The following is a 14,427-nucleotide window of genomic DNA, read 5'->3' as shown; positions in this document are numbered from 1 at the left end:
CGGTACTGCTAGTCACCGCCATGATACCACAGCAGCAATGCCGCAAACAATCCATGGGGGGCGTGCTGCTTCTTTATTGGAGTGATGCAGCCATCTTCTGCTAATCCGGGACTAACCCATTAAAAGTCGCATAAAAACAGTAAAAACTTTCCCCAAATTTAATTTTTTTAATATTTTGAATTTATACTATAGGTGATCTACTGTCAATCTCCATCCTGATAAACCAGGGACATTACTCATAGATCCAGGCACCATGACTATGGTAATCTTCTTATATTTGTTATCCATGGTCTTCTTCTTTCTATAATCAACTTTTTAAATCATGCTAATAAGCCAAAAGGGTTACTAGAGCCCCTCCATGTTGTAGCTTCACAGGCTGTTAAACTGTCCACCCCTCCCCCTGCTCCTATCCCATAAATGTAGTCCCTTAGAAACAAATGTGTTGTCTTTGGATACGACCACCACTGCTAGAGTGATTGCACATATGAAATGAGTTACTGGATGTGTCCCACAAACGTCTTGTATTAATAAAGGCAAATTCAGGTGGTCAGGCAGGACTAAATAACGCATATGTGGCCACCACTGCCAGTGAGTGGTTGTATCCAAGGACACCTATCTCTTTTCTAAGGGACAACTTGGCTACATTTATGGGAAAATTATCTTCACGCTGGAACATTTTTCCTAATTAAAGGTTATGTATGTATATGGCAGATGAATTTAAGGGGTTGTCCACTTTCAGCAAATAATTGATATGGTTTGTGTAAGGAAAAGTTATACAGTTTTCAAATATACTTTTTCTGTATCAATTCCTTGTGGTTTTGTAGATCTCTGCTTGCTGTCCTGCTATAAAAAGCTTCTGTGTTTACTTTTTGTGGATAGAAATCTGTCCGTGGTCATGTGATGGACACACGGATGGACAAAGGAGTATCACAGAGGGGCAGATTTACTTACCCGGTCCTGTCGTGATCCCGCAGTGCGTTGTCCGACGAGGATTCGGGTCTGCCGCAATTCTCTAAGATTGTGGGGGTCATTTACTAAGGGCCCGATTCGCGTTTTCCCGACGTGTTACCCGAATATTTCCAATTTGCGCCGATTGTACCTGAATTGCCCCGGGATTTTGGCGCACGCGATCGGATTGTGGCGCATCGGCGACGGAAATCGGGGGGCGTGGCCGAACGAAAACCCGACGTATTTGTTAAACCTGCCGCATTTAAGAACCGAAAAAGTGTCGCTTGGGAAGCGCTTACCTTCACCTGGTCCAGCTCGGTACATTCCGGCGCGTTAAGATGATTTTCAGCGCAGCAGCGCCACCTGGTGGACGGCGGAGGAACTACCTTCATAAATCCCGTCCGGACCCGAATCCAGGGCAGAGAACGCGCCGCTGGATCGCGAATGGGCCGGGTAAGTAAATCTGCCCCTGTGTATCCAATATCCTGCAGGTGTCGCTGCTGTGCCGAGGTCCACCCGAGTTCACCTTCTTCTTCCCGGTGCATGTCAGTGCTTGATCTTGCGACACAATTCCGTTTTTAAATTCTGCGGTTTGTCCGAATCCATGGGTTGTACGACGGCCACGCCCCCGATTTCTGTCGCATGCAAGCCGGGGACAATTTGGTGTAAAAAGGAAATATTCGGGAAACCTGACGGAATCACGGTCCGCGGACCCTTAGTAAATGAGCCCCAGAGAGTAATCAGAGCTTGTGCACCTGCGTGTCCATCACATGGACATTTCTATCTACTGGAAGTAAACATAGTAGCTTTCTATAGAAGGACAGCAAGCAGAGATGTAGAAATTATTTGCTGAAATTGGACAACCCCCTTAAATGAATTGTCAATGCTCAGATGGGAATAACCCTCTAAGCTGCACTGAGTCCTCCCAGTCGCCAGGTGTCGCTGTAGGCGCCGCGCTCCCCGCAGCTTCCGCCGGCCGCTCTATCCTCGCGCTTCCCTCTCGCTGGTGCAGGACGTTTCCTGGTTACAGTCAGCGCAGGGTAACCCCGGGACAGCGGTGGTCGCTCCATGGACGGAGCCCGTATGGTGACCTGAGGACGGGCACGGGGGTCTCCGGGTGTAGAGTCGGGGCTGGGGACCTGCAGCTCTGCCTGGACGAGGCCGGGTGACATCCTGCGTGGCGCCACGTCACTGCTGTGTTTACCGTAGACACGTCATCCGCGGACTACTGGTCACGTGACGTCTCCGGGACCCTGCTGTGCCTGAGCCTGTGCAGCAGGGTGACCCCCTCAACACACACTGCCCTGGAGGAATCCGGACCCAATCTTCTGCCTTGCCCCTGCCTGTTTTATTTGGAAAATTCCCCTCCAAAATTGCACAATTTTTGAATTTTTTTTTTTTATTACGATTTTGTGACATTTATTGGGTGTTTTTTTTGCATTTATTTATTGAAAATTTTTCTTTAAGTTGAGACTGAACCTTGGTTTTTAGTGTCTCATCTGATTGGTGCTGCCCCTGCTGGTATTTTTTTCCTGTCTTTGTATTTTTTCCTTTTTTTTACCCCAAATTTCCATGTTTCTTGTTTATTATTCCTGGATTGCTACAAAATAAATAGGGTTGCAATTATTTAAAATATTTTTGGGAGAAATAACTATTATTTTTTTCGGTTATTTGATTCTATTCGCTGCCTTCTTGGAATAAGGGACCAAATTTTTAAATCCTGACTTTGTCCACTTACAATAGATATATTTTTTAAAATCTGAAATCATATATATATATAGCTTTGAAAAAACTCAATCACATCCACTTGCCACCTTCACATTTTTGGATAATTTTGGGCCAAATAATAAGCGTTTGCCTATTCGCCTCCCTTAGTATTGAGTCCGTCCAGACCGGTTCTGATAAGCCTTCAGGTTCTGTATTACTGCCCAGTGTACTTTTTGCATAGAACCCATAGAGTTTTTTTTTTTTTTTTTTGAATTTTTTTTCAAAGAGCTAAATAAAAAATACTATTTTTGTACATTTTTAATATATTTTTGCACAATCCTAAATCTAATTTATCCAGATATAGAAAAGAGAGAAAAAGTTTTAGTAGCAGACATGGCGGCTTCTAACTGGGGGCTCATCATGAATATCGTGAACAGCATCGTGGGGGTCAGCGTGCTCACCATGCCATTCTGTTTCAAGCAGGTGAGTCCATGGAGGTGCAGTGTGATGGCTGCTTGCTTGCTGTCAGTGAATGGATATGTACATGTTTACATTCAGCTTGAGGATCTGCCCTGTTCTAGTCCCTGGGCCGGCTCTATGAGGAAGCTGTGACAGCTCAAGTCAATTTAAAGTGGGTCTGTCTGTTTGGGACCCTAAACCAACTTCAGGTGCACATGGACCTGTGGTTTACGGTCCCAAATTGACCTGTGTATTAACTTTGGATGGCCTCAATTTAAAAAAGATGTGAACGAGATGATTCAAATCTGCAGGTCCTGTGCCACAACACGCGCAGGCGCTGGGAGCACCGAGTGACGGTAATTTTTTTTGTTTAAAGGACATCTACCACCAGGATGAAAGATTGTATGCAAATGCATACTCCTATGCAGCCCCTTAGGCTCATTTGCATAAAGTCCTTCATCGAGGTGGTAGATGCCCTTTAATGCGACCATGTAGAGGGCAATGTGGGACACTAAACCACCGAAGCATGAGGACATGTGGGTAGTTTGGTGTCCCAAATCGCTCTGCCAGGTTTCCTTTAAGCACAAAATACAGTAAGTGATGTTCAGTCTCCCTCTGATTGGATAAAATCCCTCATGTGCTTGGCACCTGGAGGCATTAAATTGGCATGGTACCACATTATGACTTTCATCCAATCAGGGCAGACATCAGATCTCTAGATGGAGCGGCTGTGCATGCGTCTCTAGCGGCTTCATTTATTTGGAGCGACAGGGCTTATCTTACAATCAGTGACTCTCACAGTCAGTAGGTTTTGCACATGTGCTGGGCCCCTGCACCGTGCTGTGACTCCTGGTGGGAGGTGCCATGTTCTGGGCCCCTGCACCGTGCTGTGACTTCTGGTGGGATGTACCATGTTCTGGGCCCCTGCACCGTGCTGTGACTCCTGGTGGGAGGTGCCATGTTCTGGGCCCCTGCACCGTGCTGTGACTCCTGGTGGGATGTGCCATGTTCTGGGCCCCCGCACCGTGCTGTGACTCCTGGTGGGATGTGCCATGTTCTGGGCCCCCGCACCGTGCTGTGACTCCTGGTGGGATGTGCCATGTTCTGGGCCCCTGCACCGTGCTGTGACTCCTGGTGGGAGGTGCCATGTTCTGGGCCCCTGCACCGTGCTGTGACTCCTGGTGGGAGGTGCCATGTTCTGGGCCCCTGCACCGTGCTGTGACTTCTGGTGGGAGGTGCCATGTTCTGGGCCCCTGCACCGTGCTGTGACTTCTGGTGGGAGGTGCCATGTTCTGGGCCCCTGCACCGTGCTGTGACTCCTGGTGGGAGGTGCCATGTTCTGGGCCCCTGCACCGTGCTGTGACTCCTGGTGGGAGGTGCCATGTTCTGGGCCCCCGCACCGTGCTGTGACTTCTGGTGGGATGTGCCATGTTATGGGCCCCGGCACTGTGCTATGACTCCTGGTGGGATGTGCCATGTTTTGGGCCCCTGGTGGGATGTGCCATGTGCTTGCCCCTCTCTATGTACTGTTGCTCCTGGTGGGAGGTGCTATGTTCTGGGCCCCTGCACCGTGCCATGACTCCTGGTGGGATGTACCATGTTCTGGGCCCCAGCACCGTGCTGTGACTCCTGGTTGGATGTGCCATGTTCTGGGCCGTGTCCTCTCACGCTGTGTCTTCTCTTGCAGTGCGGCTTTGTGCTGGGCATCCTTCTCCTCATGCTCTGCTGCTGGATGACCCATCAGTCCTGTATGTTCCTGGTGAAAACGGCCAGCATGAGCAAGCGGCGGACCTACGCGGGTCTCGGTAAGCATATTAAAGATACAAATCTCATCTTTCAGCCCACAGCAGTTCTGCAAGCTACAGAACTGGATTTACAGGCAGTTAAATTATAAGCAGGAACTGGATCTTTATCTAGCATTTCCAACGTTTCATTTCCATTTCCAATGTTTTTAGCTGCTGGTATTTAATTGTGGGGGGTTCGCTTCTGAGACCCAGTGATGCTTTAACATATTATATGATGCCTAATGGGGTTGTATGTGCAACAAAAATAATCCTCTTACTTTCTGCTGTCTGTCCGGTCAGTGATATTCACATCTCATATTGTCCTGATTCTGTGTATCTTTTTTTTTTGCAGCTTTTCATGCCTATGGGAAGGCAGGGAAGATGTTGGTGGAGACCAGGTAAGCTGTGATGTCATCTTCTTGGATCCCACCGATTGGCTGAAACCTGCCAAGTGCTCAGCTTCCTTGCAGCACCCCTTGTGGGGAAGTAAAGCATTGCACAATTCACATTAAAATGTATGGGCTTGTAGCTACATAGCGGGTCCTCCAGTGTAAGGAGGTACTTGATTATATTCCTGCACAACTCCCCCCCCCCCCTTAAATAATAACTTAAGTTCAGGTTTCTTCTGCACATTCATCTTGCTGTCTTCCACAGTATGATCGGCCTAATGTTGGGGACCTGCATCGCCTTCTATGTTGTGATTGGAGACCTCGGTTCCTCCTTCTTTGCACGGTTACTTGGAATGCAGGTAAATTGGACCATGTCTATTTCACGGTGCTCTAGACTATTCTAGGTGATGTCTAATGTGCATCTCACACAGAACCACAAGGCTGCCCCTGCCCTGCTATTAAAAACCAGAGGAGCAGGTTCCCACCAGACCCGCGGCTATCTACCATGCAGGCCTTACACTCCTAAAGTGGGTATGACAATGAGTATAATGAAGGTTCTTAATTTTTTTTTTTGTTTGTTTTCTCCTCAAGGTGACAGAAGGTTTTCGCATTTTTCTCTTGTTCATGGTTTCACTGTGCATCGTCCTACCACTCAGCCTGCAACGTAACATGATGGCGTCCATACAGTCTTTTAGTGCCATGGCGCTTATGTTTTACACTATTTTTATGTTTGTGGTAAGTACACGGCTTACTTGAATTGACTCCTGTGCAACTACTATAATACTGCCCCTATGTACAAGAATATAACTACTATAATACTGCCCCTATGTACAAGAATATAACTACTATAATACTGCCCCCTATGTACAAGAATATAACTACTATAATACTGCCCCTATGTACAAGAATATAACTACTATAATACTGCCCCTATGTACAAGAATATAACTACTATAATACTGCCCCCTATGTACAAGAATATAACTACTATAATACTGCCCCCTATGTACAAGAATATAACTACTATAATACTGCCCCCTATGTACAAGAATATAACTACTATAATACTGCCCCCTATGTACAAGAATATAACTACTATAATACTGCCCCCTATGTACAAGAATATAACTACTATAATACTGCCCCCTATGTACAAGAATATAACTACTATAATACTGCCCCCTATGTACAAGAATATAACTACTATAATACTGCCCCTATGTACAAGAATATAACTACTATAATACTGCTCCCTATGTACAGGAATATAACTACTATAATACTGCCCCTATGTACAAGAATATAACTACTATAATACTGCCCCCTATGTACAGGAATATAACTACTATAATACTGCCCCCTATGTACAAGAATATAACTGCTATAATACTGCCCCCTATGTACAGGAATATAACTGCTATAATACTGCCCCCTATGTACAAGAATATAACTACTATAATACTGCCCCCTATGTACAAGAATATAACTACTATAATACTGCCCCCTATGTACAAGAATATAACTACTATAATACTGCCCCCTATGTACAAGAATATAACTACTATAATACTGCCCCCTATGTACAAGAATATAACTACTATAATACTGCCCCCTATGTACAAGAATATAACTACTATAATACTGCCCCCTATGTACAAGAATATAACTACTATAATACTGCCCCTATGTACAGGAATATAACTACTATAATACTGCCCCTATGTACAGGAATATAACTACTATAATACTGCCCCTATGTACAAGAATATAACTACTATAATACTGCCCTCTATGTACAAGAATATAACTACTATAATACTGCCCCCTATGTACAGGAATATAACTACTATAATACTGCCCCCTATGTACAGGAATATAACTACTATAATACTGCCCTCTATGTACAAGAATATAACTACTATAATACTGCCCCTATGTACAAGAATATAACTACTATAATACTGCCCCCTATGTACAAGAATATAACTACTATAATACTGCCCCTATGTACAAGAATATAACTACTATAATACTGCCCCCTATGTACAAGAATATAACTACTATAATACTGCCCCCTATGTACAAGAATATAACTACTATAATACTGCCCTCTATGTACAAGAATATAACTACTATAATACTGCCCCTATGTACAAGAATATAACTACTATAATACTGCCCCTATGTACAAGAATATAACTACTATAATACTGCCCCCTATGTACAAGAATATAACTACTATAATACTGCTCCCTATGTACAAGAATATAACTACTATAATACTGCCCCTATGTACAAGAATATAACTACTATAATACTGCCCCTATGTACAAGAATATAACTACTATAATACTGCCCCTATGTACAAGAATATAACTACTATAATACTGCTCCCTATGTACAGGAATATAACTACTATAATACTGCCCCTATGTACAAGAATATAACTACTATAATACTGCCCCCTATGTACAGGAATATAACTACTATAATACTGCCCCCTATGTACAAGAATATAACTACTATAATACTGCCCCCTATGTACAAGAATATAACTACTATAATACTGCCCCCTATGTACAAGAATATAACTACTATTAGACTGCCCCCTATGTACAGGAATATAACTGCTATAATACTGCCCCCTATGTACAGGGATATAACTACTATAATACTGCCCCCTATGTACAAGAATATAACTACTACAATACTGCCCCCTATGTACAAGAATATAACTACTATAATACTGCCCCCTATGTACAAGAATATAACTACTATAATACTGCCCCCTATGTACAGGAATATAACTGCTATAATACTGCCCCTATGTACAGGAATATAACTACTATAATACTGCCCCCTATGTACAAGAATATAACTACTATAATACTGCCTCCTATATACAAGAATATAACTACTATAATACTGCCCCCCTATGTACAAGAATATAACTACTATAATACTGCCCCTATGTACAAGAATATAACTGCTATAATACTGCCCCCTATGTACAGGAATATAACTACTATAATACTGCCCCCTATGTACAAGAATATAACTACTATAATACTGCCCCCTATGTACAAGAATATAACTACTATAATACTGCCCCCTATGTACAGGGATATAACTACTATAATACTGCCCCCTATGTACAGGAATATAACTACTATAATACTGCCCCCTATGTACAGGAATATAACTGCTATAATACTGCCCCCTATGTATAAGAACAGACACTGAATATCACATTCCTTATTAAGATTTTCCAGGCACTGTTGTCATGGGGGTTTGTACAGTGTTCTTGACATTAGGCTAAGATGTGTGGTGGGAGGGGGTCTCTGTCCAAAGCTCCGCCCATAGACGCTTTCCCCCCTGATACCAGGCACAACGCAGAGCCCCCACTACCTGTTATTCTTATATTGATGCCAAGCGTTGCCCCAGGTAGTTTCCCTCTAGGCCCTGGCTGGTGCCTCAGGACGTTCAGCTCGGCTGCGTGTGATATATGCAGGGTAAAGGCAAGGGTCAGTGTGTCCCTACATCCCACCAGTGCAGTCACTTATCTGATATATAATGTTCATGACCCGGATGAAGCGGCCTGGGTATCTGCAGGAATGTGTAGGGGGGGAGGGGGTACATTATTACACTGTAACCCCCCCAGCCTTATATCCTGGTCTCTCTGCACACAGATTATCCTGTCCTCCTTCAAGCATGGCCTCTTCCGGGGTGAGTGGATGAAGGAGGTCAGCTATGTGCGCTTCGAGGGAGTCTTCCGCTGCATACCGATCTTCGGCATGTCCTTTGCTTGCCAGTCGTGAGTATCTCCATTCCTTATCTTCCTCGCTGTGAATATACTGGAGATTAGTTTGTTATTGCTGTTACAGCACGGTGTAGCAGTGTATGGTCTTAAAGGAAACCTGTCAGCAGGTGTGACCGTGTAGGTGATGTCCCTGGGGAGATGTGTAATCATTTTTTTTAAGTTGTTAGTAGCAGCAGGACTGTGATATATGGATTTATTTTCCAGGTTTGTAGATATTTCATGTGTACTTGTGGTGTGTCCTCACACTGCTGTGCTCTATGCTCTCTGCATTGACCTACTTTATAGCGGAGTTAAAGCTGTTGCAGGCTTCTGGTTACTGCTAAAAGACGCCCCCCTTGTGCACTTGGAGATGCTACAATCTGGAATATAGGTGTATATTTTACAGTGCTGCTGCTACTAACAACATGCACAGAGTTATGATTACACCTCTCTCAGGGACAATGTCGAACACTAGCTGCAGAGATCAAAGAGCACAGCAGTGTAAGGACATGATCCTCGGTGCATTTGAACAATCTACAATTCTGGAATATAAATCCATATATCACAATTCTGATGCTACTAACATCGTACACCGCAGAATGATTATACATCGCTCCAGGTACAATACCTAATACTGGCTGAAGATCTCGCAGAGCACAGTGGTGTGAGGACACACCTCCGGTGCACTTGGATATACAATCCTGGAATATAAATCCATATATCACAGTCCTGCTGCTACTAACATCATACAAAGTGGTAGGATTACACATCTTTACAGATACGAGGCCTAACACTGTCTCAAGATCTCACAGAGCACAGCAGTGAGAGGACATGCCCCCAGATGTTACAATCCTGGAATATAAATCCATATTTCACAGTCCTGTTGCTACTAACAACATACACAATGTTATGATTACATAGCTCTCCAGGGACTATAGCTAATACTGGCTGCAGAGAACACTGTACAGCAGTGTGAGGACATGCCCCCAGTGCACTTGGAGAAGCTACAATCCTGGAATATCAATCCATATATCACAGTCCTGCTGCTACAAACATCATACACAAAAGTCTGATTGCACATCTCTCCAGGGACAATAACTAACACTGCCTGCACAGAGCACAGCAGTGTAAGTACACAGTAACAGAAATGGAATATAAATCCATATTTCACAGTCCTGCTGCTACAAACATCATACACAAAAGTCTGATTGCACATCTCTCCAGGGACAATAACTAACACTGCCTGCACAGAGCACAGCAGTGTAAGTACACAGTAACAGAAATGGAATATAAATCCATATTTCACAGTCCTGCTGCTACTAACAGCATACACTACAGTATGATTACACATCTCTCCAGATGGCTGCGGTATTGTCCTACCTGCTGACACATCCCATACATTTCTATTTGCTTGTTTGGACCCTCAGAACCAGGCTGTGACTATTGGGATCAGACACATGGCTCCTCCTGGTTACAGTAGGCAGAGCCTCAGGCAGCAGGCTCCATCCATTGTACAGTGGCCGTGCTAGGTTATTACATCTCAATGCAGTCCCTAGGCCCCCACGGGCGTCTGTCACACATCACCGCGCACCGGAGCCGGAACTGCAGGACCCACGTCCCTGATAGAGAGGCCGTAAAACGATTAGAAAGTTCTTCAAAGTGATGGCTTTACGAGGTCTCCCGGTGGCAGAGCCGTGGGCGCGCTTCCCGTTTGGTGTCACCAGGATCGGATTTCATGGCCCGGCTTGTAGAACTTCATCCTGTTGCCGGGGCTTTGATTGTAAAGGGATCAGGGCTTTACGATGGGGGGTGGGGAGATGCCATATGTCTCTCAGCACCTTCACTAAGTGTTTGCAATCCTGGAAGTCTCGCTGACAGGCCTCATTCAGCGGGCAGCGCTTGTCACAGGAGGTGACAGTGACGTGGCGGCCTGTGTCCCCCCCCCCCCATCAGATGGGGGCACTACATATACATATCATCACGCTGGTTCTGTAATGTGTGACCAATGATCAGGCTTCTGGGAAAGCTGGGTGGCATCTAATAGGCTATTACAGCTCATCACTCACTTTCTCATCCCCCTGCTTCTACCTCTACCATATATGTTGATCAGTAACTAAGCAGACGTTGGCCTCACACTGCTGTGCTCTGTGCATTCTACTCCTCCACCATGGATGTTTTACAATTCAGCCAAGAAGTCTACTCCATCTTTTACTGGGAGGGAAGTATGGAAAGTATGATTAAACAGATCTCCAGGGACAATACTTAACACTACCTGCAGAGAGCTAAGAGCACAGCAGTGTGAGATACGGCCGCTAAAGTGAGCTTTAAATGAAAACCCAATTCCCGTCTTTTTTTAAAAAAAAAGAAACTTTTAACTGCCGCTATCTCCGGGTTCTGATGTCATCTGAAAGATGACATTCTTATATTTAATATGGCACCAGCAGCATGATTCTAGGTGCTACAGAACGGAAGATGCGTCTGGAGTAATGCTCCTTCCCTTGACTCCTCTCGGGTAAAATATGACTCTTCTCTGCCGACCTTGGAGGAGATTTTTGTTTTATATATATAGATAAACGGGTTAGAATTCAAATAAGAGAGAGAATTCTAGAACGTTTCATCCCTTACATCAAGGGGCCGGTAGTTTAGTGGGGTAAAACCTGTTGACGGGATCCCTTTAAGGGCCACTACAGTAACATTACCCCTATGGCGGCTGTAATCCTTGGTGCCTCTTTGCTGCCCGCCCCCTGTGTAGCTGCCGGTTGCACAGCCATGGCGTCCCGTCATCTGTCAGCGCCTGCCCCGGCCTCTCACATCCAGAGGCAGCTCGTTCATTTTCTCACACGTTCATAATGAAATGTTAACATTGCACAGTCTCTGGAAATCTCAGGAGGAGAAGAGGGAGCGCAGTGTGAATGCCGAGCTACAGGGGGATTGTGGGAAGCCCCTGCTGGATCCATTAATCAGAAAAGTTCTGCAATTTATTTTATTTTTATTTTTTTCTATTTCTCTCCTTTTTCAGGATCTCTACTTGCTGTCATTGAAAGGTCTTTGCCCAAAACAAAAGCGAAAAACAACTTTTGCTTCTCACAGCTGAGGGTTTGTTACACTTGTTTCCAGTCTAAACCATAATCTGTCACGTCCCAGTTTGTTTCAATATACCACTGTCACTAAAATATAACCCAGAGCATTATCTAGAATGGTAGCAATGTCACAAACTCTCAGCTGTGAGAAGGTTAAGGAGGCGCCTTTCCATGGATATAGATAAAACATGTTTTCTTTGAGTTGCAGGAAGGAGGGATATTAAAAATAAATCTTTATTGATGCGACCATAAAAACCACTGTAATTTAAAGGGATTTTGTATCACAGCCTGCACCTATAGTGAGTAAGTGTGCTGCGTATAGTGAGTAAGCGCGCTGCGTATAGGGAGTAAGCGCGCTGCGTATAGGGAGTAAGCGCGCTGCGTATAGGGAGTCAGCGCGCTGCGTATAGGGAGTCAGCGCGCTGCGTATAGGGAGTAAGCGCGCTGCGTATAGGGAGTAAGCGCGCTGCGTATAGGGAGTCAGCGCGCTGCGTATAGGGAGTCAGCGCGCTGCGTATAGGGAGTCAGCGCGCTGCGTATAGGGAGTAAGCGCGCTGCGTATAGGGAGTAAGCGCGCTGCGTATAGGGAGTAAGCGCGCTGCGTATAGGGAGTAAGCGCGCTGCGTATAGGGAGTAAGCGCGCTGCGTATAGGGAGTAAGCGCGCTGCGTATAGGGAGTAAGCGCGCTGCGTATAGGGAGTAAGCGCGCTGCGTATAGGGAGTAAGCGCGCTGCGTATAGGGAGTAAGCGCGCTGCGTATAGGGAGTAAGCGCGCTGCGTATAGGGAGTAAGCGCGCTGCGTATAGGGAGTAAGCGCGCTGCGTATAGTAAGTTTTGGCATTGTTAGGTAGTATAACCATAACCATATCTTACTGTGGCAGCAGAAATGTAAAAATGGGTTTATACTCCGGGATTGTAGCCTCTCACACTGCTGTGCTCTGTGTTCTCTGCAGAGTAGACAGTGTTGTGTATTGTTCCTGGAGATCTATATAACCACACAATTGTGTATATTATGAGTAAGTGCCGGACTGTGGATAGTAACTTTTACAAGTGTAATGGGGGGGGGGTGTCCTCACACTGCTGTGCTCTGTGTTCTCTACAGACAGTGTTAGGTATTGTCCCTAGAGATCTGTTAAATCAGACCTTGGTGTATCTTGTTAGTAGCATCAGGACTGTGATCTATGGATTTATATTCCAGGATTGTAGCTTCTCACACTGCTGTGCTCTGTGTTTTCTGCAAAGAAGACATTGTAGCTATTGTTCCTGGAGATCTATATAACCATACCATTGTGTGTTTATGTAGCAGCAGGACTGTGGATAGACTGTGATTTTCCTCACACTGCTGTGCTCTGAGCTCACTTCTTTGAGCTGCTCACCTCTGGGTGACCGATAAAGAATTCAACCCACAACACCCGAGCAGCAGCCCCATGCTCGGAGCTAAGAGCACAGCAGTGTGAGTACAAAACCCCAGTGCGATTGAAGAAGTTACATATTATTTTTCTCTATGACTGTGCTGTATATAACAGCGGACGTTTGCTCTTAAAGGGGATGTCCAGGATTATAAAAATATGACTGTTTCCCTCCAAAAGCAGCTCAGTGTTCTCAGCTTTATAACGAAGTCCTTATTTGTCCCCTTAGACAAGTCCTCCCCACGTACGACAGCCTGGACGAGCCGTCCGTCAAGACCATGAGCTCCATCTTTGCCTCGTCCCTGAATGTGGTGACCGGATTCTACGTGTTGGTAAGAATATTCACCAGCCGCAGGAGCCATGGCGCCCACCAGCAGCTATATATATAGAGGGGTCCTATGTATTTCCTGCAACACTGCCCCCTAGAGTCAGGAGTGTGATAATGCATGTAATTCCAGGTCATACACCCTAACGCCCTCCGCTCTGGTCCCCAGGTTGGTTTCTTTGGCTACGTGAGTTTTACGGACACCATTGCCGGTAACGTGCTGGTGAACTTTCCTTCAAACCTGGTGACGGAGATGATCCGGGTGGGATTCATGATGTCGGTGGCTGTAGGGTTTCCCATGATGATCCTGCCCTGCAGACAAGCCCTGAACACACTGCTGTTTGAGCAACAAGTGAGTACAGGACGCTGCAGGTAGATATGCAGCGTTCCCTTATATACACGGTACATGTTGGTCAATGGAGATCCGAATACTTGGGGTCCCACCAATCACAGGAACAGGGGTCCTTATTTCCCCTATCCAATACAGCTGAAGGTTAAAGGGAATCTACCACCCCGATTCTACCTAT

General features: G+C 45.3%; 1 protein-coding gene across 2 annotated transcripts in view; it reads left to right on the top strand.

Annotated features, from left to right (window-relative positions):
• The first annotated feature begins 1,899 nt into the window (after positions 1-1,899).
• Positions 1,900-14,427, top strand: part of SLC38A10 (solute carrier family 38 member 10) — a 29,798-nt gene continuing 17,270 nt past the window's right edge. For both annotated transcript variants that reach the window (XM_072112508.1, XM_072112507.1), the window contains exons 1-8: positions 1,900-3,138; positions 4,802-4,919; positions 5,251-5,296; positions 5,553-5,646; positions 5,879-6,022; positions 8,977-9,101; positions 13,805-13,907; positions 14,070-14,252. In XM_072112508.1, coding sequence (XP_071968609.1) covers positions 3,049-3,138; positions 4,802-4,919; positions 5,251-5,296; positions 5,553-5,646; positions 5,879-6,022; positions 8,977-9,101; positions 13,805-13,907; positions 14,070-14,252 — 903 coding nt within the window. In that variant the 5' untranslated portion in view covers positions 1,900-3,048. The remainder of the gene's footprint in view (positions 3,139-4,801; positions 4,920-5,250; positions 5,297-5,552; positions 5,647-5,878; positions 6,023-8,976; positions 9,102-13,804; positions 13,908-14,069; positions 14,253-14,427) is intronic.

This window comes from Engystomops pustulosus, chromosome 6 (assembly GCF_040894005.1).
Source record: "Engystomops pustulosus chromosome 6, aEngPut4.maternal, whole genome shotgun sequence".
NCBI classification, from domain to species: Eukaryota; Metazoa; Chordata; class Amphibia; order Anura; family Leptodactylidae; genus Engystomops; species Engystomops pustulosus.
This window is presented reverse-complemented; position numbering and strand designations above follow the sequence as displayed.